The 26,048-nt window shown below is 55.1% G+C and overlaps 2 protein-coding genes across 4 annotated transcripts in view; both read right to left on the bottom strand.

Moving 5' to 3' along the window:
- Positions 1-1,248: 1,248 nt before the first annotated feature.
- On the bottom strand, positions 1,249-14,082 carry CE2H16orf95 (chromosome E2 C16orf95 homolog). The gene is made up of 6 exons (XM_053211167.1): positions 13,845-14,082; positions 12,460-12,511; positions 11,813-11,950; positions 5,276-5,312; positions 1,976-2,186; positions 1,249-1,360 (listed from the first exon to the last, which is right to left on the bottom strand). The coding sequence occupies exons 3-6, from the start codon at positions 11,948-11,950 to the stop codon at positions 1,306-1,308; spliced, it is 441 nt and encodes a 146-aa protein (XP_053067142.1). The 5' UTR covers positions 12,460-12,511; positions 13,845-14,082; the 3' UTR covers positions 1,249-1,305.
- A 7,293-nt stretch (positions 14,083-21,375) lies between these two features.
- FBXO31 (F-box protein 31) overlaps positions 21,376-26,048 on the bottom strand; it is a 45,335-nt gene continuing 40,662 nt past the window's right edge. For all 3 annotated transcript variants that reach the window (XM_027076362.2, XM_027076363.2, XM_053211159.1), the window contains one exon: positions 21,376-25,761. In XM_027076362.2, the coding sequence (XP_026932163.1) occupies positions 25,539-25,761 (223 nt within the window). In that variant the 3' untranslated portion in view covers positions 21,376-25,538. The remainder of the gene's footprint in view (positions 25,762-26,048) is intronic.

The following is a 26,048-nucleotide window of genomic DNA, read 5'->3' as shown; positions in this document are numbered from 1 at the left end:
CAATTGACATGTTCGCGGGTGTTCTCAACAGTAGCTGAAGATTCCAAGTTCAAACCCAAAACAACTGGCTGGAAAGCAAAGAGAAAGGCAGTTACTAGGAAGAGGGGCCCACGCTGAGCCCACAGTGCCTGGGCAGGACCTGTAAGGAAGCCTGCATGGGCTGGAAGGCGGGGACACACTCACAGCAGAGGGAGGGGTGCCATTCAGATCACTGGTGCACTTGGTTCCCGAGGAGCCCAGGCAGGAAAGGGTGCAGCGAGGTGATGCCAGGATACCTTGCAGCCGCAAGGGCCCTGGGGTGGATGGGCACTCGGCCCCCAGAGCCCACTCTCTCCCTTGGGTGGGAAAGGGAAGTCCAGCCTTGCAGAGTTATTCACGGAAGCCAATGCGAGGAGGCTGTGGCAGCCCCGTCTCGAAGGGACCTGCCTGTCGGTCACGGCCCTTCCAGGGTCCCTGCTGGGAAGGCCCCACGCTCCCCCTCTCCCGAGGCCTCCACAGCAAACCTCTGCCAGGCCAGCTCACGGGCAGCCGGCAGCTTCTCCTGAGATAAGCCACTCATGTAGTCTGTGGGGATCTCCCAGGGCACTCCACAGACACCCCGGCCAGACAAGATACTTCTCCCGAACAGCTGGCTGGGACCTGTGCCCCTGCCCTAAGAGCCTGGTTCAGAGGCAAACGCCACCTACAACACCTTCAGCGCATCCCCTTGAGCCTGCCCTGCCCATCCACCTCATTCGTCATCTACACCCAGGCTTCCTTCTTTGATCTTCCCAGAGAGGGCACGGGGGAGCCCTACCTACTTTGATGTCACGTTGGCAAAGATTAAAAAAGAAACAAATCTTTGCGAAAAGCAAAGAAGAAACCATGGCACGATGTCAGGAGCCCTACTCGTGTTTACCGATCACACAAAGCTCACGGACCCCTGCCCCAGCCCCCTTCCCGAGAGCACTTGACCCCAAGAGGATGCAACCCATGTCTGGGCAGGCGCTTGTTTGAAGATGTGCCCCGTGGCATCATTTGTAACCACAGGGGCAGAGGCAACACCAGGGCCCAACACCAGGGGAGCGGGCCTACAGGATGCGGGGGGAGGGCCTTCCACCTCTGGCCAGGACGGGAGACAGAGAGCTAACCTCCTATGAACAACCAGAAAACTGGACAGAAGACACCTACAACCGTGTCAGATACTGGACATTTTCTAGAATATTCCTCTTACATGGAGAAGACAGACGAGCAAAGAGCCAACAAGTCAACATATGTAGGTTTGAACTGCACACACTGACATGCTGCCACAGCTTTGCAGATCTTCTATTCACACGTGTGTGGGCACCTGCACGGATGTACACAGGTGTGATGGAAGAGCCTGCGTGGGAAGGTAAACGGGGATGGGGGGGGAGCTATTTCAGAGACTAAAGGAAGCAGCCCCTTCCTGTCCGCTCGGGGAGGTGTCATCCTGGAGGCCTCATGGGGGAGGGGCTGGGTGGGGTTCTAGGTGACAAACGCAAGGCCTGCGTGCGGCTAGTGGGTTCGAGGTTGGGGAGAGGGCTTCCCAAAATGGAGCCTCGATGGATGGGCCTGGGCTGGGGGAGAGGCCACAGGTCCCCAGACCTGAAGGGGTGCTTCTACGTAGCCCAGAGGGCTGGCTGGGCGAGTGGGCTCCAAGGTCCACTTGCAACCCTGACAGGACAGAGGTGTGCGCAAGCTAGAACCAGTGGCAAGCTGCCACAGGACTTGGGAAGAGGGAAGAGCCCCGAGGCGCCCAGCCCCCCGCCGTCAGCTCTGACGCACCTGGACTGCCGTTCCATCACGTGCGTGGTGTGGACGGCAGGAGCAGCAGCGTGGTAATCCCGCCACCCCATTCCTCACCCTCTCACGGAACCACATTCTCGGTTCAACTGATCCCGAGGCCGCCGACCGAAACAGCCCAGAAGGGAGACGGGCCCAGGACCCCCAGTGCCCCCACCCTGTGCCTGCTCACCGAATGGCCACCACGACCCTCACGACGGCCTGCAGCAGGGTGAGGAGGCTGAGGCCGAGGGGCAGGATGGGGGCCGGGGGGCTCTCTCCCCTCCCCGGGGCCGGTGGCTCCTGGTGGTGAAGGGCCTGGAGCTGCCGCCACTTGAGGAAGAGGCTCCCATCACAGCAGACCCGCCAGCGGTGGTACCGGGAGCGCAAGTCCAGCGGGGATTCTAGGCGAGAAAGCGAGTCAGGCCCAGGGCAGCGCGAAGATGGCCCGCCGCGTCTGCACACCGCTTGCAGGAGAACCCTCTGGAACCAAGGGCGGGGACCCCAGGTGCCCCAGCAAGGCTGGTCCCAGCCCCATGAGTGTGGACGCCGACCGACGCTCATGGAGGTGAAGGGGACCGTGCCATTTGCTTCTTTCGGGGCTGACCGTGGGGCTCCTGCCGGCGTTTCTGGAGTCTTTACCCCTCACGGCCACGTGAGGGCACGGTTATGGTTATGGACGAAAGGAGACAGAATCCAGGTGGCATGTGCTTCACGTTAATCTTTGTTTTCAGAGGAAAACAAGTGGTGAAGCCCAGATGAAACCAGACTGGCAAGAGGCTGATAATGACTGCAACTTAGCAAGGGAAACATGGGCTGTGTCTGAGTGTCTGAAAACCCATGACCCCAGGTAGGGCTCCTGGGCTGCTGTTGCCCCAACGTGAGCTTTTCTGAGACCTGCTTTGGTCATCCTGTGACCCTTCTGATGTCACATCTTGTTTATGGTTTATCACACTACTGACATGGTACTACAAATTACACTTTATTTATATGCTATACTGTACTATATACTACATTACTACTCTAACAATACCAATATGTAAAAGCATGATTAATATAAAATACAATAAATGTGTTTTGTTAAAAAATCCTACCGCAAAAGCATGGAGAAGAACACCAGAGGAGCCCCTCTTTACAAGGAAAATACAAGAGGAGAAAGGCAGACTTTCTCTTTAAAATGGAAATAATCCGGATTTGACGCCAAGGGAAATATTTTTAAATCACTGTATATGAAGCTCAAGGGGCAACAGATCCCGCCTGTCCCGGCACCGGTGGGACCCAGGCCCTCAATCCTGTTCTGGGACCGGTGGGACCCGGGCTCTCAATCCTGTCCTGGGAACACCCTCTGGCCTGAATGGGTTTAAGGCTTGGCACAAGATCCCTATAAACTGCCTGAACTGTCAACAATGACTGGACTAAAATACTGGTTTTTGAAAACATATCAAATTGATGCATGATTCAACAATAAACAGCTTTTAGCTACTCTTGAAGATGCCAAGTATTCACAGCCAAAAACAACCAATAAGAATAAACCCATAAACATGTGATTATACAGTTAAAAGAGCACTTTCTCAAACTGTTCTTGTCCTGCTACTGTGGGTTTTCTTTCATAAAGTGATTTCTGGCTCTTTTCCCTGAAACTTGAGCCAATGTATCACTTGCTCTTGGTTCTTTACCTGTCTTCCTGCCCCCCCCACCCCCCACCCCCCTCCGTGTGTTGTGTGTTACGTGCAACTCAGCCTAGACACACACCACCTAACCCTTGTCCTCACCCAAACAGGGCTTTAGCTTTTCAAATGCACACGCTTGGGGTCCTACAGCGTGGACTGCAGCAACTTAGTTTCTCCACACAGCCACGTGCCTGGGGGCCCCTCCCATCATGCCACAGGCTCTCTGTGGCAGGTGCCACATTTCAAATATACCACCTGCTTTTATGTCCATCCTCCTACTGAGAGACACTTCAGCTGCTTTGGATACCTTGCCGAGGACAGACATGCGGTGGGGGTGTCTACGAGACATCACCCAGACGTGGGCTCGCTGGACTAGAGAACATGTGCATCACAAAGCTGACGGATGGGAGGAATGGGGAGTCAAAAAGTACGAACTTCTAGTAATAACATAAGTAAGTCCTGGGGATCCAATCTACGGCATCATGAGTACAGTTGGTAATACTTCACTGCATATTTGTAAGTTGCTAAGAAAATAGATCTAAAAAGTTCTCATCACAAGAAAAGAAATCTGTAACTGTGTGAGGTGACAGATGTTAACTAGACTTCTTGAGTTGGCTATTTTCGCAATATATTTAAATGCCAAATTGTTACGCTGTGCTCCTGAAATGAATATAATGTTATGTGTCAATTATACCTCAATAAAAAATAATTTGATAGAGGCCCACACAAAGGCTGTGTAGATTTGTGCCGCTCCTAATCGTGTTACTTTTATTACCAGGGAAGACATGTATTTCTGTAGCATTAAGAGGTGGGTGTGCTGGCTGGTGGCCACTCATCCTGGCACTCTCCCAGCCAGACCTGTGCCCCTGGGCTCTGGCAGGCTGCTCAGATCGCCTGCCCATCCCAAGAACCCAGCCCCAGCCCGGCATCCATCCATTCCCTCCTGCACAGATTGTGGCCAGGGTGCTCCCACGCAGAGCAGAGCAGGGGCACGGCTGGGCATGGGGAGGACCTGATACAAGCCACAAAGCGTGCCTGCTGCTTCGCTCACGGGCAACACAGAGGAGGCATACACGTTAGCCGTCAGCGCCGGAAAACGCCTTCCAGAACAATCCAGCCCACTTGTTTGAGGGACAAAGAATGTACCGGTGGGGAAGGAGATGCCATCTCCTCGTGTGCTGAAGGGAATGAATGACACAGCGGGTCACAAACACACAAATATATGCACACGCCCCGTTGCGGGTATCTACTACATCATGAACAGATGAGCACATGGCACGTACTACAGCCTCCATAAATGTGTGACGATATACGCACTAGGTCTCAAATATGCAAATGTATAAACACACCGCAAGAGGAATACGTGTCTAAATATCACGTCATGAGCATATGGTGTGTCCGGCACATGGAAATGGAGGTACAGGCGCCACGTCGTTAATAAATACGTATAGTAGCCGCGCGTACACGTATGTATGTGTGTATATACCCACCCGCCCCCCCACACACTATGTCATGAACCGCAGAAGGTTAGAGCTTAAAAGAAAATACGCTTCAGATACCATCTAACTCCAGGCTGCAAACTGGCTGCATCTTGAGAGCCACTGCAGATGGACTGATAGAGTCTAAGGCTCTCTGGGTTCGGTGGGAAATGGGGGGTGACTAGCGATGTCTGGCAAGAGAAGGGGGCGAAAAGGCGGAGTGTATGCCACACAGCCATGTCTGTTTTACAGACGTGGGGAGGAGAGAAGCCTCCCCATCCCCACCATAAGACCCCGCCTCCCTTGGGGAGCGGGAGGGGATGAGACGCACGTACGCGCTGTTACCTTGCATGCCTTTAAAACTCTGCTGCCTTTTCACCACCTAAAAGAAAAGAATGTGGGCAAATGTATCAGCCCTGGCCTGGTGATCTACCAGAAGGGTGGGCCCAGTGATGTGGCCTAGAAACAAGGAAAGGGCTGTGAGCAGCTCAGGACGCAAGCCAGCTCAGGACACAGCTTCAGGACCAAGCTCAGGTCTCCTTTTAAAAGGCCTTTGAGTCTGAATTCTAGGGACAGTTTGCTATTTGATGACAGCAAACCAGCAACTGGAAAGTGGGTGGAGGCAGAAAGGAAGCTTCTACTGACCACCCAGGGCACCTGAAATGCCGTGGGGTTGAGGAGGACTGGGCCTGGCCAACCACCCCAGCGGGGGCTGGCCTGGAACCCAGAGCCCCGGAGAGGGCCAGATAGAGCTGAAGAGTGAGGACAGAAACTCAGAACAATGGTCCTTCTCGGCTCCTCCATCCGCCTGCTGGGATGCCCACAGAGCTGGAGCAGGAGGTGAGGCCAGGTGAGGGAGGGGGAGGAGGGGCAAGAGAGGAGGAGGGCAGGAGAGGCGGCAGGAAAGATGGCAGCAGCAATGCTGTCCCCTTCAGAGGGCAGCGTGACCCGGCCTCCGGGCACCCCCCCACGACACGGAGCGTGCCCCTCCCCTGCACACCCCCCCTCCCCGCCTGCACTCTGCTGCCTTTGCTGTGCCTTCCAGGAGACCCTGGATGAGTGGAGGCCACTGTGGGGAGAGAACCCGGTACCCTCCACCCCATCTCCGGGTCCCTCTCGGGCCTCGCTGCCATGAGCCTCCCTCTTACCTTTGTGTGAGGCCTCAGGACCTGGGGCACCCAGTAGGGCATCACAGCCTGATCCCTAGGCATCGGGAGGCGGCCCCCAAAACGGTGGCATGGGCAGGAGCACGCCTTGGTGGTTTTGGGGGTATAAAACTGGACCATCTTTGGGATCTAACAGAGAGGAAGGGAAGACAAGGTCCAAAGGGATAGTGCCCCAGAAACCTTCATGCTGGAACAGGGCCCTGGGAAGTTCTTCTTCTGTACCCCCACACAAGCACACCCAAACCGCCCAGCCGAGGGAGCACAGTCCCAGGGGACCGCCTGCATCTCTGCAGTGCCACGACGCAGGGTGCCACGGTGGGACATGTGGGCTGCAGTCAGGAGGCATGGCTCTGCCCTGAGCTCAGAGGCCACCAGGAGTGGCCCCTGGGCACAACATTTAGCCCCTCGGAGCATCAGCGGTCTTGGCTCTAAAGGGGGCTCTGCCAGATTTCTTAAAACAGAGGTCAGAGTCCAAAACGGGACAGGGTCTGATTCAGCAATTCCACTCTCGGACTCACGTGCGTCTGCAAAACGACGCTCTTAAAGGCGGCCGGCATCAGCACTGGCTGTTGGGGCCCAACAGCACGAATGCCATCTGTAAGGGACGATAAAGGTGGGACACGGGGACAGCAGGGAATGGGGCAGCCTTTGGAAAGAGCGAGGCGGACCTTCCCGTCCTGACGTGAACGAGTGCAGAGAGGGGACGGTGAGTGAGAAATGCAGCATGCAGGCACAGCAGCTGCCGTGCGTGGTTTCCACGGAGAACCTACGTGCCCTGCTGCCTGTGCCTGAGTTGTGGGGGGCCATGCCCTCACTGCGTTCTGCACCCTCCCACAGCCCTGCCCTTTGCCCTGCGACCCCAGTTCCTTGCAGCAGAGGGACAGCGTGGAGCCCAGCCCTGGACCTCGGTCAGGCCCAGAGAACAAGAAGTGACAGCAGCCAGGGCCCGCACGCCAGCCCCAAGATCAGGGACAGGTGGGGCCGTGGTGCCCAGCAGAGCCCCTCGGACTCCTGTGCAATGACAATGACTGCTGTTTCAAACCAGGCATTTGGGCATCAGTGACATGTTGCTTGTGAAAGAGCACACTCACAGCTCATCTGCAGGCCACGTGGGGAAGCCTCGGAGGAGGCACGGGCAGGGGGGCGTGATCTTCACTGTACCCCTTTGTACCTCTGGAAGTCCCCACCATGTGCTCATGTCGCACATTATAAAAGACACTAAAACCTACCTCTGAGTGGACCCTGCCAACTTCCTGAGGCCACGGAGGGCCCCACAGAGCACATGTGCGACGTGAGGCGAAGCAGAGAGGACCCCGCAGGGGAGGGCTGAGGGGTCGCAGGCTCATCCAAAGGAGGAGATGGAACAGGTTCTGGAGAACCCCTCCCGCTTGCCACCAGGGTGCTGCCCAGCAGGACGAGCACACTCGGGACACTTGTGTCTACCCACCCCCCAGCATGCACCTGAGAGCCCTCCGGATGTGGACAGCACAAACTCCCTGGGCAGACCCTGTGGGTGGCCCCTGCCACGGTTATTCCGCACCACCCACCCCTTGTTAAAAGAACCCAACTTTGCTCAAGGGACCAAGTGCCCAGTCCCAAGGGACCAGCCTCAGCCAGGCAGGGCTTTGCCAGCAATCTATCTGGGGGTGAGAACAAAGAGATCAAAGACACGTTGGCTGGGGCTTCTGGGAATTTTTTACCCTGGATAAGAAAAGGGAACGAGACAGTAAGCCTTCCATGCACCCTCCCCGCCCCCTCCCCCGCCCTCCCCCCCGAGAAAAGGAGGACATCATAAAGGCTTCCTTTGTGCCACATGTATCATGGTATAAGGAGGAGACCCATGGCCGCCATCTCAAAACACGCAAGCTGGAAGTACCAACACTAGGAGTAAAGGGTAAAAAGAATCTGGATCTTTAAACACATTATCCAGCCATAAAACCAATCCTAGAAGAATCCTCTCTCTACCAAAGACCCTGGTTGAACCCACTGTGGGTCAGCTCTCTGTTACTTGCACCTAACACCTCCTCCTGCCGGAACAGGAGCCTGCTGGGTGCATGGAAAGGAGGCTGGAGCCTAGGGGGGTGGGGGGTGGGCAGCAAGGTCAGGAAGGACCCCAGGGACTCCATCAGGGACTTTGGTCCATACTCAGAAATGAGGGGCTATGGGGGAGCGACAGGGCCAGATGTACAGTTTTAAAAGCTCTTAGGTGGTGGGGGTGCCAGGGTGCCTCAGTCGGCTGAGCATCTAACTCTTGATTTCGATGGGGTCATGATCTCACAGTTTGTGGGATCAACTCTTGTGTCTGGCTCCACACTGACAGCACAGAGTCTGCTTAGGATTTTCTCTCTCTCTCTCTCTCTCTCTCTCTCAGTCTCCACTCCTCCATTTTCTCTCTCTCTCAAAATAAATTTAAAAACTTAGGAAAATAAATTATAAAAGCTCATGGGGCTTCAGATCAGAAAATGGACAGCCAGAGCTAGAACGGATGGAGGCAGGGAGACGAGCTGGAAGACAGGAGACAGGCTGGGCACCTTGGCCTCTGCACTCCTTCCACCCTGCTTAGGGCCACCTCCTCCCCGACGCCCAGCAGCATAACTCAGTGGAGAGAGTCATGGACTCTAATCCCTCATCGGCTGTGGACTGACCCTGTGACCTTAGAAAAACCCCTGTCCCTCTCTGGACCTCAGTTTTCCCATCCTTTAAAGGAGTACAATCATACCTACCCTGCCCAACTTTCAAATGATACAATGGCCAACAGGAGGGACTGAGGCCATCATCACTGCCTAGAACAATGTGACTCAGTGACCTTGAGGCCACTGACCTGTTTAAGAATCTACTAAAAAACAAGAAATGAGAGACGGCCTCACTACAGATTCTACTGATATTACAAGGGTAATTAGAGAATATTATGAATACCATTATGCCAATAAATTTGACAAGGATACAATGGACAGAATCCTTGAAGTTCACTAAGCAAGAAACAGATAACATAAATAACTCTATATCCATGAAAGAAATTGTTTGCAGTTAAAAACCCTCCCACAAAGAAACTTCTAGCCCCATATGGCTTCACTGGTAAATCCCACCAAACCCTAAAGGAAGAAATAATACCAATTCCACACAGAGTCTTCCAGAAATTTGAAATGAGAGACTACGTCTCAACTTATTCTACATGGCCAGCATTACCCTAGTACAAAGGCAAACAAGGAAAAGGCAGATCAATATTCTAATCAAATTCTAACCAAATATATCAGGAGAACAATACATCATGATTACATGGGGTTTCTCCTAGTAAACAGTTTAACTTTTGAAAGTCCATCAATGTAACAATATTAACAACCCCCCCCAAAAAATTATCATTTCGATAGACATAGATAATACCCAACATTCATTCTGGATACAAACTCTGAGAAAATTAGGAATAGACAGGAACTTCCTCAGCCTGACACAGGGCATCTAAACCAACAGCTAACATCACACTTAATGGTGAAAACCCAAATGCTGTTGCCCTAAGATGAGGAAGAAAACAAGGGTGTCTTGTCTCCCCACTGCGTTCATCAATGTACTAGAAGTTCTAGTCAGGAGATAAGGCAAGAAAAAGAAATAAAAGACATAAAAACTGGACAGGAAGGAAGGAAATCCTCTCTCTCTGCAGATGGCATGATCTTCTATGTAAAAAATCTGAATCTACAAAAAGATCCACTAGAATAAAGGAGGTAATGCAATATTGTGGGATACAAGATCAAAACACAAAAGTCGGTAGTATCCTTAAAAAGTAGCAATGAGGTGGGGTGCCTGGGTGGCTCAGTCAGTTAAGCATCCAACTTCAGCTCAGGTCATGATCTCATGGTCTGTGAGTTCGAGCCCCATGTTGGGCTCTGTGCCGACAGCTTAGAGCCTGGAGCCTGCTTTGGACTCTATGTATCCCTCTCTCTCTGCTCCTCCCCTGCTCATTCTCTCTCTCTCTTTCTCTCTCTCTCTCTCAAAAATAAACATTTTTAAAAAATTTTGTAATAAATAAGTAAAAAATGACCTTCAAGCCATAGGAAAAAAAATCAACTTAAAATGGATCACAAACCTAAACACAAACTATAAACTATAAAACTTCTAGAAAAAAAAACACAGGAGAAACCTTTCCAATCTTGGCTTAGGCAAAGATTCCTTAGAAATGCTTAGAATGCATGTGCCACTGCTGTGCTGGCAGGGATGGAGGGGCAGAGAGCGCTGGGGTAGAGGGGGGAGGGGTAGAGGGGGGAGGGTGCACCTAAACAAGATCCAGAAAAGATCAAATTGACAAACTGCACAAATTGACAAACTGCACTGTCAAAATTTAAAACTTATGCTCTGTGAAAGATACTGAGAAGAGAATAAAAGGATAAGTCAAGAACACGGAGAAAATATTTGCAAATTAACTATTTTATAAAGAAAGTATATATCCAGAATACATAAAGAATTCTCACAACTCAATGGTAAAAAAAAAAAAAAAAAAGCAAAAAACCCAATTTTTGTAAATGGGCAAAATATCTGGAGAGACATCTACGTATCAAGTAAGATGCGCAGATGGCAGGGGCGCCTGGGTGGCTCCATCAGTTAAGCGTCCGACTTCGGCTCAGGCCATGATCTCACAGGTCGTGGATTCGAGCCTCGGATGTCGGACTCTGTGCTGACAGCTCGGAGCTCAGACCCTGGAGCCTGCTTTGGATTCTATGTCTCCCTCTCTCTCTGCCCCACCCCTGCTTATGCTCTGTCTCTCTCTGTCTCTCAAAAATGAATAAACATTTAAAAAAAAGTTGTTTTTTTTTTTTAAAGTAAGATGTGCAGATGACGAAAGCATATGGAGGAGACCCTTGGCATCACTAGTTACTATGGAATTAAGTAGTGGAATTTAGCCACCTATTAAGATGGCTAAAATTTAAAAGAGTGACCAAACCACATGTCAGTGAAAACGTGGAGGGACTGGAACTTTATACAATGCTGGTGGGAATGTCAAATGACACAACCATTTTCGGAAAACAGTTGCCAGTTTCTCAAAAAGTTACACATACCCCTACGGCATGATCCAACTCGCCCAAGAGAAATGAAGGCACGTTCACACAAAGACTTGTACACAAACGTTCACAGCAGCCTTACTGCTAAGAGACAAAACTGCTGGAAATGATGCCAATGTCCTTCAGGGGGCAAGAGGCTACACTGTGGCTGATTCAGATGACAGAGCACTCTCCAGTACTCCTCAGCGACCACATGGATGAAACTCAAAAATAATTACGCTAAGGGAAGGAAGCCAGAGTACCCACCACATGACTCCATTTATATAAAACCCAAGGAAACGCAGACTGGCCGCCAGCAACAGAAACAGACCAGCAGTTGCCAGGGATGGTGGGGCAGGGAAGGCTGGGTGCAGTTGCAAAGGGCACAAGGAAACGCTTCAGGGTTGTGTGTACATGTACATTAACTCAACGACGGGGGTGGTTCCACAGTGTGTATCTATGTAGAGATTTAGCAAACTGCCCACTTCACACATGTGTGGTTATCCCATGTCAATCTTAACTCCATAAATCTGGTTTAAAATAAAAATCCCGATTTAAAGAAAAACACCAACTGTCTCCCAGAAATTGTAAAACATCACTCATGTAATATCTATGATGCTGAGATGTGACTGGTCCCCTTAAGTTCACCCTGGACTCAGGAAGAAACCTGGCTCAAGTCAGTCACCTACCTGCTTTCGGGGTCTCAGGGACAAAGGGACCCAGTAAGGCAGGGCAGCCTTGACCCTGGGCACGGGCAGGCAGCCCCCGAACCTGGCCTGGCACTCACAGCAGATGGGCTCTCGAACAGCGCTGGGGACGGGATACATCTGAGCATGAGCCAGAAAAGACAGAATTAAACACGCTGTTACATTTAGCGATGTGAGCCCAGGAACTCCCTGGAATAGTCCATCAACGCTCAGAGAGAGCCAGGGTTGAGGCAGGGTGTCCAAGGGCAGGGAACAGGGGCCTCAGCTCCTTCTGCAGCTCAAAAAGAGGCAGGCTACCACGGCTCACCCTCCAGAGTCATCTAGACAGAGACCAACAGAGCTTGCAGACCAGGTCGTGAGGATCCCCGGCCATTTACGGTCACATTGCCGTGTGCATGGCTGGGGAAGTACAACCAACTACAATGGGGGCTGTTCTTTTTGTGGTTATGTGAGGGGTGAGGGAGGCAGTGGGTGACCCTACATAGAGATACTAGGGGCCGGGTGATGGGCCCCATGTCTGACACAGCCTCATGAGGTGTGGCTTTTGGATGCACCCACATTCTCCACTCTCCCCAACCCACGGGCATGTCGGAGTTGGGGCAAAGACCCTGAGTGTTTGCTTTCCTTACCGAATAATCTATGAGGCACACTTCTTTCCCAAAGATTTGAAATGTGCTCTTCCTAGAAAACAAGAACAGGAAGGCTTAGAAAGTTCTGGGCTTTGGGTACATTGGGAGACAGGGCTGTTGGGCGACGACCTGGGCCAGATTTCTTGAAACTGACTTGTGTCACTAAACCCCAGGGAGGGAGGGGTCATCCTTCTGAGACTCAGAGGGTGTAGGGGCTGACAAGAGTCAGGTGTATGCACGCTCACATGCTGACATCTAGGGGGCCCCTGAATGCCGGGCTCGTGTAAAATCCCGTGTTCCCAAACCTAGTTGCTTCACGCATGCTCCAGCTAAACTTGCGCTAAGCCCTTCAGGAGAGAAAGCAAGCTCCAACCTGCTGAGAACTTTCCAAGCCCTGGAGCTGCCAACCACCACACCTAGGACATCCCCAAGCTTCTACTTGGGGAAAAGACAGTCAAACCTGTCCATTAAAATAAAGTCCTTCCAGCATAACCTGAATGCTCTGTCTCTGGGATGACAAAAGCATTTGGGGCTACACATACCGTGTTACCCTTCCCCATTGTCCCCCCTACCCCTGCGACAAACTGCTAGAATGCCATATGGGGTCTCCAGTGGGCATGAATGGATCACACAGCAAAGCAACTTTTCCCTGACAGTGATGGGCCCGGCGGGGGGGGGGGGGAGGGGGGGGGGTTCTGTAGCATGGAAACCGTAGGAGTGACACGGCGTTTTGGGGTTTCATTTTTACCGTGATCACCACCACTACTGCTATCTTATTACAGCAACAGCTTCGGGTCATTGAGCTCTCTCAGCACACCCAGCTGCCGCCAGAAAAGACGGGATGCGGCCCCTGCGCGCATCCTCCCCCTGCTGGTAATGACTGCATCGCTAGTTCCTTAAGGGGCCACCCCTGTCTCCGCCCCCGCCGCTCAGCCCCCCAGCCCAGAGGCTGAGGCCCAGCTCTCTGAGGACGTTGGCTCAGAAGGGGGACATTACCCAAGTCAGCCCAGAGAAACTCATTTGGGGACTGGGGGCCAAAATTTAGGGGAAAAAGAATGTGGAGGTTGGAAGCCTCAGGTCTCGGCTCCAGGAGGGAAGCCGGCCCGCAAGCAAGCGGAGCTGACAGATGGACAAAGCAGTCCCCGACCACAGTCCCTGAGCATCTGGATACACCCGCGTCTGAAGAGCTGCCCTCCGTTCTCAGCCGGTGGAACGGTAACCCGCCGCCCGGAGCTCCCGTCAGCGCAGACGTGCCCTCTGCCCTGCCTACGGGACACAAGCTACCGCTGGGCCGGGGTGACGTGGGGCCCGGGCGCCTGGCGGCGGGGCTGGGGCTGCCCCGGGTGCGGTGTCCGCGGCCCGGCGTGAAGGGCTCAGGCACGCACCTGCCTGCCGCGACGCGCTCCGGGGAGTGCGTGCTGACAGACCCAACGGACACCCGGGGCGCCCGGAAGGGCCCGCCGCGGCTGTGACAGGGTGACGGGGTGGGAGGGAGCGGTGACCATCGTGAGGCGGCTGACGACACCACGGCCGGCTCCCACGCGTGCGGCTCCTCCCTGCAGCCAACGAGCACACGCACGCCGCGCACGGGCCCGCCCACCCCCAGGTCCCGCCCCTTCCGCCCGCCGGCCTCTCCAGGTCCCGCTCTTCCGGCCCGACGGCGCCGCTGACTGGCCCAAGCTCAGCCAATCACACGCCGTCTTCTAGGTATGTGCCCTCATCTGACGGCTGATTGGTCCCTGGCGGCACGGGCTCGAGGACGTAGGGTCGGCAGGTCGGACCGAGGCGGAGCGTAGCTGGATTCCCGGGCTGGAGCGGGGCTCAGAATCTCTGCCCGGTTCTCCGGCGCTGGATGGTGAAAAGGCAGTGGCCACCGGCCGGGCGTAACTCGTGGCGCCCTCAGGCCGCCGGTTGCCTCTCTCAAGTTCCGACGGAGCGGTGCGCACTGCATCTCACGTGGTGGCCGCCTAGCCGGCCCAGGCCTGGACGCTGCGGTCCCGACGGTGCCGGCCTGCCGTGGCCCCGAGTCCCCGCGCTATGCGCGGTCGCTGGACGCGAGACCGGCCGCGCGTCTTTACAGACCGGATGAGGTCTGCCTCTCCGTGTTGTTCTGCTTTATCCCAGACTCCAGTTTCCAACTCTTGCAAACGAGTTTACCCCCACCTTTTAGTATTTTCATGCCGACTGTAATCTCCGTTAATCCAGTGTTTGCCCAAACCAACACGAGTAACTAACCCTGATGGGCGGCACCCCGATGGGCTGCCTCCTAGCCGTGGAGCGAACAGGTTGCGCTCGGCACTGCACAGGTTTCTTGGCTCCGCTGCTGAACTGTTAGGGTCAGAACCTATGAACAGGGCTGAACTTCCAGCCAGGGCTCACATGTATGCTGTTTGGCCGGCATCCAAGCTCACTGGGCAGTGCCCCTGCCATATTAGCTGCCACATAGTTCAAACATCACCCCTGCGTGTTGTGTAAGTAATGTCACGTCTCTTTATTAATAGCTCATGACAAAATTGTCCAGGAATCTCACTACTAAACTAGCACTTTATTTACAGCTCTCTTGTCTCTGCCCGCCTGCCTTGGAGTCTCCATTCTCCTTCTGAGCCGACAGGAATATCACTGCAGCATAGAAGGCAGGCTCATGCCTTCTGGAAGCTCTGGCACACTGTCTTGCTGTTTCATGTCAAGAATAGCTCATCCCTGCCCCCATCACCTCCCCCTCCCCAGGAGTGGCTAGAAGGTCTAACAAACGCCAGCTTTATTGAGGATGTGGCAGGTGGAACCCTCATACATTGCTCACAAAATTGAAATAACTATTGGCAAACCGTTTGGCAATATTTACAAAACCTAAACATCTGAATGAATAGGCTGTAACCAAACAGTGCCTTGCCCAGGTATACACTCCAAAGAAATAAGAACTTAGTCCACCAGAAGGCACACACAAACCCAGCCAAAGCAACTTTTAACAGCTTCAAACCAGAAATGCCACAGATGTCCACTCGCAGGAGAAAAGATGAAAGAAACCAGAACACTACACAATGACGAATACTACACAACCACAACCCACAACAGTGTAGAAGAAGCCAGACCCCACAGCATGCAGTGGGTGCACTGCATGTGTCACTGTAGTGACTGCACACGGACGAGTGCAATCCAGGAAAACAAATCCATCACCACACAGCGATCCAAAGCAGTCCTTGCCCACTCTGCCCTGAGTGCTCAGTCACAGGAGCTTGTTCCCAACTCTGGCCCTGCCTGTGTGTTACCAGGTGGCTTGTCTCACTTCTCCAAGCCTGGGTGTCATCTGTAAAATAGTGAGGGCCATAGAACCAATCCACAGGACGTTGGAGAAGATGAGATTTAAGACCAGACACGGTGTAAGCCTCCCGGGCAGGTCAGCCTGTCGTTACACAAGTGTGGCAGCTCCCTGTATTTTCCCTTTCCCTACCCACTTAAGGCAGAGCATGGCTCATTGCCACTGCCTCAGAGGAGAGAAGTCAGACCAGAGAAGCCTGCGGCCATTAAACATTTCTCGGTTTGGCTTTTGTTTCCAAAACCCCCAGGTAGGAGGAGGAGGAGGAACAGAGAGAGACCTCTATGTCCCAGAATCATGGGGTAGTTGTGCAGTGCGGTCACCAACCGAGAATCCCTGGCTGAGAGCATGATGAGTGGGCCTGTGTTCCACCCGCACTGTCCCCTGGGCCCGTCCCCACTCCCGACCTTATATGACCTGCATAGGAGCACACCGAGCTAGCAGGAGCCACCAGACCAGAGGGAACAGTCTGGCCTGGCTTGAAGGGGATGGAGAAGTTCTGGGCCACTGAGGCAGCCATGGCCAGCATCTGTGTGTCTCTTCCTCCCCATCCCCATAGCACCCACGTGTCCATGGCTGTCAGCTCCTGTAACTGCCCGGAAATGACACCCAGCCACCAGAGAGTCTCCAGACCCCTGTCTGGGGGCAGGCCAGGAGTGTCAGGATTAACGCCCCTGGGAGCAGCCCTCAGCAATGACAGGGAACGTGGATAAGTATCTGAGCTTTCGTGCCCGCAGGTGGCATGTTGCATACTGCCCCCCAGCTTCCCTGCAGGACCGGACCCCAGCTGCCCACATTGCTGCCCCCCTCCCTTGATGATGCCCTTTGCAATGCCCCTTGCTTCTCACCTCCCCATACCCTATCCCAGGTCATCTCCCCAATAATATACCTGCAGGTCCTAGCTCAGGACTGGCTTTTAGGGAAATCAGCTAGGACAGGCCCCTCCTGCCACCCCTGTGACCATCCCTTGCAGCCTGGGGGGGCTCTTTCAGATGGTCACGAAGCCTCGTGCCGCCTGCATCTGGCACAGAGCCTGGGTCCAGGGCCAGCTGTGCCCTCAGAGAGCTGGTGGCAGAGGGGACTCTCCCCAGCCACTCCTGCATGTGGGGAGGTGGGGGGGGGGGGGCAGGCTGCAACAGCACGGGGCTAAGTGAGCACCTACAAAGCTTTCCAAACCGACAAGCCCTGGGCAGGTGTAGAACAAGTGAAGGAGGGTGACCACAGCCTTGCCGGGGCTCAGGCAAGAGGAGTGACGCATCTCCAAACACCAGCAGGCACGGTCCACGTTCTTGCACGGTCCCTTGTTCCAAACCGGGTTTCCCAAAGATATGGACCTCCTCTAGTAGTCAGAGAAAAGGGCCTGTCCTCTACACCAGACGAGGACCTGACCCACAGTTACAAGCAGGGGTGGGGCCAAGTGGGGATGCCCGTGTGACATGACAGAGCTGGCTGCCAAGACAGAGGGCCCAAAGGGGCAGGTCACACGCCCACCCCAGTGGGCAGACAGAACAAGGGAGAGGCCACCAGCAGGAAGGACACTGTCCTCAGGACCACCAGAGCGCTGCCGCCAGGGCTGTGGCTGGGGTACTGCCACCTCCCACTCCTCTTGGCTTGTCCACGTCTGTATCTTTGAGAACCTTGTGACTATAAAAGCCTGTATTGTTGCCAACCCAGAAGTTGTGATTTTGTTTTGAAGTTTGCTATCACAGGATAACCTTGCCTGACTGACCCATGACAGGCTCAGGAAAGGGGTTCTACAAAGCTAAGCCCGTGGGTTGGGTAAAAACAAGATTTAAAAATATTTTTTTCAAACTTTTTAAGTAGGCTTCGCATCCAGCGCAGAACCCAACACAGGGCTTGCACTCAGGACCCTGAGATCAAGATTCGGACGCTTAACCGACTGAGCTACCCAGCTACCCCTGAGCTTTTTTTTTCTTTTTTAAGTAATCTCTACACCCAAAGTGGGGCTCAAACTCATAACTCCAAGATCAAGAGTCACACGCTCACGTCCCTCATTAGGAACACTTTGGGGTCTCTTGAAGTAACCCTTCTCAGCCTAGTCTGGGTCAAGGTCATGCCAGGTGCCACAGACTCTTGCAGTATGTTGTGTTAATGGCTCCCTGGAGGCAGAACTCACTTTTTCACTCAGATTGGGGCCCTGCATATGACCAGCCCCACTGGTGGGCATCATTCTGTACAAGTCTGCTGCCCCACATCCTTACCCTTCCTTGTGGGGTCACAGGCTCCACTGTCACCCCTTACTGCCCCTGCCTCTCCAACCTCACCACTCTGGAGCTCTCTTTTCAGTGAGCTGTGTACCCTCAGCACCTTGGTCTCCCTTTCCTTCTCCCTCACTGTGTCCTGCACTCTGCTGAGATGCCACCACCAACACCCTTACCATCATCAGAGTGCCATAGGAGGGACGCAGCCCAAGCCAGACAGCCAGGCTCACAGAGAGTTTGTTCATTTCCAGATGCCTGTCACTGTCTCAGCCCAGCACCAACGACCCATGTCCTAGTGCTTTCCATGAGATCAGAGCGTCCTCTGGGATGGGCTCCACACCAGGTCTCCCCATGCCCATGGCGCTCTGGAAGGCTGCGTCCCAACAGAACTATGGGATGTTGGCAGCAGGGCAGAGAAGCTCCATGGTGATAAGGGCCATCTACCTGGACTCCGTAGCCTCTGTCCCCATCCCAGGTCTTGGAAGGAGCCTGAGGAGACAACAGGAATTGGGTCTAGGTACTCACTGGCCTCTGGTCCACAGGGGTGCCCAGCAGCAGCTCTCTGAATGACAATCTGCAGAGGGGCTGACCTGCCCATCCCCTGCAGGCTTAGGGCTCCCTGGCAGAGATGACGGCATCCCTGAGCCAGTGTCTGGGCACCTGCTGTCCACAGAGTGGTCACAGCGCTCTGCTGAGGTGGGCCCCAGGGCCGAGTCACTAACAGGTGGGACTCCCAAGACCGCATTCGGCCCAGCAGCACACCCAGACGACAAATCAGATCTACTTCCCAGGCCAGGCCTGTTCTAACCCAAATCCCCACGGCAGCCTCCTGTGCAATGCCTCCCACCTCCACCAGCGGTCCCTTCTCAGCTTGGCAGCCAGGGCTCCTGGGGGCTCTGAGTGCAAGACCCAGGCCTCCCTCTGTCCCTGGGACACCACGTGACCTGTGCCTGTGTGAATGCAAGCACACGTACATGCATAGAGACACAGACCCACACATAATGCACACGGTGTTATCTATGGTATTCAAAGGTCACGGGGAGTATTAGAAAAGAGTCTAAGAAGGCTCCTTGGAGGGAGATGGTGAAAGAAGCCAGACTGGCACGCTGCGTGCTGTGGCTCTATTCTGGAAACTTGACGTTCCGAGAAAGGCAGAGCCACGGGATGCAGGCCAACCAGCAACCGCGGCTTGGAAAGGGGAGTAGGACTCTATCCCAATTGTGTGCTTGTTCACAGCTGCGTGCACACACTAAACATTCACATAAATCACAACGAACCTAACCAAGAAAAGGAAAAAGGACAGCTCAACCATCTGTCACCAAAGAGCGAGGGACAGCTATTTGTTAAAAACACGTTCCTCTGAGCCCTCTTCCCAAAAGATACTGGGAAAGGAGATAGTTGTTACACAGCATGGAGGACAGCCACAGAAGAGGTGTGCTGCATGCAGCACCAGAAACCTTAGCGGGGTTGGGAAGCTATGGATGCTCAAACCCTCTCCCCAGAGGCCATGGTTCAGCATCCCGAGGCTGGGCAGGCATCTCCCTCCCTAAACTCCTGGTGGTGCTGAGCTGCACACCCGGCCACCCCACGGGCCCAACGGCAGGCAGCACTACTGCCGACAATGGCCCTCACCTTCTCCTGACCAGGGGCCAGGACAAGGGTGCCAGGGACGGTAGCACCAGTACCGGGAGAAGCCAAAACTCCGGAGCACCAGAGACCCAGCTCCCGGGCCCCAGCCGAAGGTCCGGGAGTGACGTCCCTCCTGGGTCGAGGGAGACGGGTGAGGACACAGCACTTCACCCACAGACTAGGCCCTATAGGTACTGGGCCAGGCATCACCCAAGCCAGGCACCACAGTCCATATGCCTGCTTCTGTGTTGGCCTTGACACTCCACCGCACAGGGGATAGACCACACTCTGATAGGGTACCCCCGAGTGTCCAAGGGAGGCCCCTAGGCCCGTTTGGGGGACCATCTTGTGCTGTGACCTGTGCAGGCCTGAGACCCTGCCTCTTGTTCACTGCTGTGTCTACAACGTTCAGCACCACGTGTGGAGCATGGAGGTGCAGGTACTGACCCCATGGTTCCCCACAAGGTGACGACCCACAGGAGACACCGGCCATGTCTGCAGGCATTTGGGGTTGCCATGATGGGGAGATCAGGGAGGATGTTCAATGCCCTACAGCATCGGATGGCCCCAGCACACAACCCCATGCCCCCACACACACATGGGAGACTGAGCACCCAGCCAGCTCCAAACAAGCAGCTAGGGCTTGGGGACAGAGCAGCCCTAGGAGTCAGGAGGTGCTGAGCCAGCAGTGGGACTGGTCCCCATAAAGATCTTGGGTCTGTGGCTGGGTCACTGCAGGACAGCAAGACCATCTGGGAAGGGAAGGCTGGGTCTGCTTCTGAGACCTCCCTCTAGGGCCCCCCAACACATGAGGGCAGTCCACTACCTCCTTCCCTCTGGTTCTGCTCCCCAAGAAACACCTGTTCCTCCCAGAGGTGGACATCCACACAAGGGCCTATGGGTGGAGGAAGGGGCTGCAGGCGCTGCCCTCCACGTGTGCAGAGCATCTGGCCCCTGCAGCCCTGTTTCCAAAAACCAGGTGCTGGGAAGACAGCCTTCCAGCACTCATGGATTTTCAAGTCATGCTGGCTGGTGTCACACGTGCGTGCAGCCACCCTAAATCCCCCAGCAGAGGCCAGGCTACAGAGGGCCCCAGGAGGGAGCACAGGGAGATACATGACACACACACGGTGCTTGGCCAGGGCCCTGCCAGCCACAGCCTCCTGCAGGGGAAGGACCAGCCAGCCCTCCTCCAGGGGACCAGTGGGCCTAAGCCAGTGCCCAGATAGAGGAGGGGAGTGCTCCTGCCCGAGTGGGAACAGAAGGTTCTTGTACTTCCTGTATTAAATTCTTGCACTGTTCACAAGATAACTTTCACAAACAGAAAAAAAACAAACCCGAAAATGAGATCCTCAGCTGTGTGCCCACCACAGAGCATAGCCCCAGCCCTCTTCTATTCAGCCAATCTTATCCTGTTCTCAGAAAAAGCAAACTCTTTTTGAATTTAGTCTAAGAAAATCCCACAGTGGCTCCCACTCCTTCTGGGCCACCGCTCGGGGATGGGGCCATATATCAAGCCAAGGTCAAGAGGGATCCAGAGACCTACCGTGGTCTGAGTTCCAAGGGATCACTTACCGCTTCATTCCACGACAGAGAAACCAAAACTCAGTCAAGTCCTGATGTGAGAGGCTCCCAGAGGGCCCCCCCAACCCCGCCAGGATCCAGCCCCCTTCTTTGGCTGTCAGCCCCCCACCTCATATTGTTTATGGCTCTGGATCACATCCCAAAAGAAACAATTACAAAGCACACAACAAGGTTTCAAAAACTGGTTTATGGAGAAACAGCCCCACAAGGTCCCATCCGGTGACAACGCTGGGCGCAGGCTCACAGCAGTGGCTCCTCGGGGCGTGGCCCTACATGGCCCCTGCTCCAGCCCACCCTACACCAGAGCAGATGCCTGGGGGGGACAGCGACTCCCCACACCTCACCTGTGGCTGTCAGGGCGTGGGACTTCAAGATCAAGCAGCATAAATGTGCTTCTTCTCCAAGTAGGCTATGTGATCTCAAATAACAACCAAAAGTAAAATCAGACTAAAAAAGCACGGGTTCGGAGCCCTTCCTAGGTTTGGTTGGTTTCCCTGTGAGCACACAAAGGACCAAGCCTCGGTGCTGCCGCTGGTCGCCCACGCCACCGATCACTTGGTACTTTGGCACTGTCTCGTCCCTGTGCACAGCTTCAGGCAAACCAACAACGTCATGGCTTTCTCTACTCACTCAATGCTTCTGAGAACGTGTAGCCAGGTGACATTCCGGATCTCCCAAACATAAAGACAGGGACGTCAGCGTATGTTAGCACTGGGATTGGCCACAGACTGGGGCACGCTAGCCTCAAGCCAGGGAGGGCTGCACGAGAACATTCCCATAAGCATTCCTAGCACTTGGAGCACGAAGGCAGAAGACGGGGTGAAAGGTTCTCACACTGCAGGACAACCTCCTCAAAGCACTGAGTCTACACGGGGCGCTCGTCCTCAACACAGCAGACACCGTGGGCACGAGGGGCTCAGAAATACCAGGAATCCCGTGACTGAGTTGGCCAAGTAAAGGGACTGGACAGGTTCTTCTGCATCACCGCTCACGAGCACTACAAGGTGACCACACCTCAGCAGGGCGAGACACCCGGACAGCCCGCAGATAGAAATCCAGCCCCGAACATGGCAGCTGTCGAGCACAGCGGATCAGCTGGCTGACGGAGGGGCCTTGCCCGACTGGGCCCCAGCAGTAAACCACGCCAGGTTCTCAGGGAAAGAGGAAGTCTGCCATGGCGGCTCCGGCTCGAAGTCTGTTCCACATGAAGTGGGAACGCAGGCCTGGCCTGCTCCTAACCATAGGCCACCGTGGCAGCCCTCCCGCCCTCCGCCTTGGCCAGAAGGAACGCCGGGGGTACAGGCACCCACCCAAGCCGCCTGGATCAGGACGAGAGGGGAGGGAGGGAAGGAGGGAACGGCGGGTGGCTGTGACCCTGAGCAACAGCCACAGGGAGCCAGCTGCCCAGACAGAGGGACCGAGGGGTGAGGCCAGGAAGCGAGGCCCCGTCTGGACCGTGGGAGGGAGGATTCTGGAACTCCCACCACACCAGGCCTCCAAACCTGCTCCCCAGCAGCAGACACTGCAGGTCTAAGCTGGGCGGGCCAGCGTAACCAGAGAGACCGCCAGGCCCGATTCGCACGGGCAAGATATCAAGGCCATTTGCAGCAGCCTTATGCAAGGAGCCTTCAGCCCCAACACAGAGGAATCCAAAGACTCACATCTGAAACCTCCAATCACGTGCTCCCGGGTCAAGTCCAGAACAGCACATGCCCAGGTGTGCACAGACACACCTGAGGCTCCTGCCGCCATAAAGCACAACAGACGTCCCCGGTGTCACGGCAGCTCGGTGGCGAGTAAAGGTGACATCAACCGGGGGAAAACGTCCAAAGACCAACCCGGATCCACCTGCCACCTTCCCCCAGTCAAGCTCCACAAGGGCGTAGACAGCCCCTAAATTGGGCCATTCAGGTTCCTTTTTGGGACCTGCTTTATCAAAACCCCAGCTGCCTTTAGGCTTCCAACCACAACTTCAGCCTTGTTGAATCCTCACCTGCAACAAATTAACAGGCTGCAAGCCGCCCTGACGAGTGGGGTGCGCACTCTGCCGGAAGGGGCGCCTGCTGGGACTGGTTTGCACGGACCCTGCACACTCACCTACAAACTGGAAACCAGAACCGGCCACGGATACGCCAAGTGGGAAACAACACGTACTCTGGGCCCCCGGCTGCGCAGGTGACACACTCTCACCGTCCACCACCACGGACCCCGCCTGGCATTACCCAGGCCGCTGCCCACCCTTCGGCCCCACAGGCCCCCATCTGACACCAGAGACGGGACGGTGCGAATGTAGCCAACAGCCACTGCCAGTGGAAACCACGTAAAAAGGCCCACGCTCCAGAGGCAGGTCCCACAGTCTGGGTTTGAGACTGGTTTTTCATCAGAAAGATTCATCTTCGATCCAAATGGGTTTCAAGGATGAGGGGAGGCCCAGGTGGAAAAGCCTCAGAATGAGCCTCTGAGCGAGCCCCAGGCTCGGGAAAAGTGGGACACACAGCGGCCACACACCCAGTGGGCCTTGCCCCGTCCTGCCCGAGGCTTCGCGGACGTGGTGACTGCCATGCGGGAGCAGCCACAAGGGGCAGGGATGGGAACGCTTGGAGGCTTGCTTGGTCCTGCGGAAGACACGAACACAGACCACGCCTCAGCCTGACTCCAGGTCCTACCAGAAGCATGTGAGGGGCGAGCTCGGCATCTCCGACAGCCGGCCAGGAGGGACCCCCCCGCCTTCTCCACTTGCCTCCTTCCCGCGTCAGAGTCTGGACAGAACCTCCTAGAAAGTCTGCCTTTTAGGGGCCGTGCCCCAGAGCTTATCAATTCTATGATTCTGGGAAGCAAAGGAAGTTCAAAGTTGCCAAATGTACTGAAGCTACAGCAATAGGGATTTTTATTTAAAAAAAAAAAAAAAAACAAGGCCAGTCAGGGAGAAATTCGTCAGGAAAACAGGACATGTTTCATGGGACATCTCAGGTTGGTCTCTACATGAAGGCACCACAAAGCTGCCCCCTTCCCTGGGGTCCCTTGCCCCCAGCACAAGGGCTCAGCACAGTCCACCCAGCAGGGACGAGCCACAGACAGGGGGACGAAGTTTGCCCCCCGCCCCGGTGGAGCGCCTGCCATGGAAGGGGAGCATGGTGACAGCTCTCTGCAGGCTGGAGGCGGAGCAGGAGCTAATTCTTGGGGGTCTACGTGCATTCAGGGCTCTGTTCTTCAGGAGACACTAAGATCAGCAGAGACCTTACAACAGTGGGTCCCCAAACGCAGGTGTCCATGGGACACGGGCACACCACCGGCAGAAGCGTCCATGATCAGGGTCTCCACACTGGAGGATCCCGAGATGCCCTGGTCTCCAAAGTGCATTCCACACGTATGGGGTGACTTTTCTAGAAAGCTGCCCTGTTACCCACAAAGGGGCTCCAAAGTCATCTTGTGCAACCACTCTGCTGCTTTAACACTTCCGAGAACAGCACCTGTGTATACTAAGCAAATGGGAAAAGGCAGGGCTGGTTCAGATGTGGCCCTGCAGAATTCTGAAGAAGGTTCTGGGACAAGTGGCTCAGCTCAGGGTTCTGACACCAGAGCATGTGCAGGAGGTGGATGGGGGGGGGGGGGTGTGCAAACAAATGCCCTGCCTCGAATTGGCTGCAGCAAAGGTCTTGATTCTAAAACTGGAGAGAGGCCAGGGCCTCCAAGCTGCCCAAAGGCCCACCATGACGTTTCCTACTGACCCGTATCACTAACCCCACTGCGCTGATTCACAAGCCAATCAGAGGTGAAATGCTTCTGTCCAAAATCCTAGCAGGTTAGTAAAGACACAGGAATTCAGTCCAGGGTCCTGGCCTGATACACCCGACCCCCTGGAGCTCCCTCACTGCACACCCTGTGCCCCACCCAGGCTGTAAAACGCTCACCTCACAGAGGCCCTCGCCCCAGACCCTTGCCAGACCGCAGCCACGGTCACTCGCCTCACACATGATCCCGATCGTTAGCCCCCAGGGTCGCTCTGCCTGACCCAAAAAACGTTCAGCAGGCCAAGGACAAACCCAGTTTCTCCAGCTGAGTCGTTCACAAAACTGTGCAGCCAGCCCTCTCCATCAGTTCTGTCCTGGGTCATTCTTTCTGTGAGACAAGCTCAGTCAGCCTTCCCATGAGCTACTGATGAGGACACAGGCATACGTCGCACACTCTGTACAGAGTTTTGGGGTGGCTGGGCCGAGACTCCTACGAGGTGGGTGTTCTGGTCGAAGGCCAAATCTCCAAAGTGCATGCTGCTTCCTGTCCTGGGCGGCAGGGTCCGGGGCCCCGGGAGCCGCCCCACAGGAAGTGGCCCGTCAGGAGGTCAGGGACTGGATGTTCTTCAGCATCTCCTCGAAAGCCTGTGGGGACGGCGCCTCTGCGTTCCGGAAGGTGGCCCGCACCCTGCTGTACAGGCTGAAGGATTTCAGCTCCAGCCAGATGAACCCGAAGCGGTCCTCGTCGAACAGGATAAAGACTCCAGGAGTGCGCTCAGGGCTGGTGAAGCCGTGGCCGGCGATGAGGCCCGTGCCGTAAAAACTGAACAAAGACAAGAGGAAAAGTGCATGGGGAGGGAATGAGAGGGACCCAGAAGGAGTGCACCAGGCCCCAGTCCCGCCCTGTCCACCTGGGCTGTTGCAACGCCCGCCCCCCGCGCCCCTGCCAGCCCCTCCTCCCGCCAGCAGAAAGCCGCAGGCCTCAAGGCCCACGAGAGCCCGTCTTGCCCGGATCACCTAGCAACCCTAACTGCCCAATGCACCAAACCACGGGCCGACGGTTGGGCTCACCCGGCTAAAGGAAGAAGGGTCTCCAGCAGCCCCAACCAC

The sequence above is a fragment of the Acinonyx jubatus genome, chromosome E2, assembly GCF_027475565.1.
Source record: "Acinonyx jubatus isolate Ajub_Pintada_27869175 chromosome E2, VMU_Ajub_asm_v1.0, whole genome shotgun sequence".
NCBI classification, from domain to species: domain Eukaryota; kingdom Metazoa; phylum Chordata; class Mammalia; order Carnivora; family Felidae; genus Acinonyx; species Acinonyx jubatus.
This window is presented reverse-complemented; position numbering and strand designations above follow the sequence as displayed.

What these genes read in the sequence shown, in the direction of transcription:
- CE2H16orf95 (XM_053211167.1), bottom strand. Translation starts at nt 11,950, where the DNA reads ATGTATCCCGTCCCCAGCGCTGTTCGAGAGCCCATCTGCTGTGAGTGC. An exon ending in CCCTGAGACCCCGAAAGCAG is followed by an intron (nt 5,313 to 11,812) that starts GTAGGTGACTGA and finishes CTTTTCTTTTAG; the next exon opens with GTGGTGAAAAGGCAGCAGAG. An exon ending in AGGGTCGTGGTGGCCATTCG is followed by an intron (nt 1,361 to 1,975) that starts GTGAGCAGGCAC and finishes CTTCCCACGCAG; the next exon opens with GCTCTTCCATCACACCTGTG.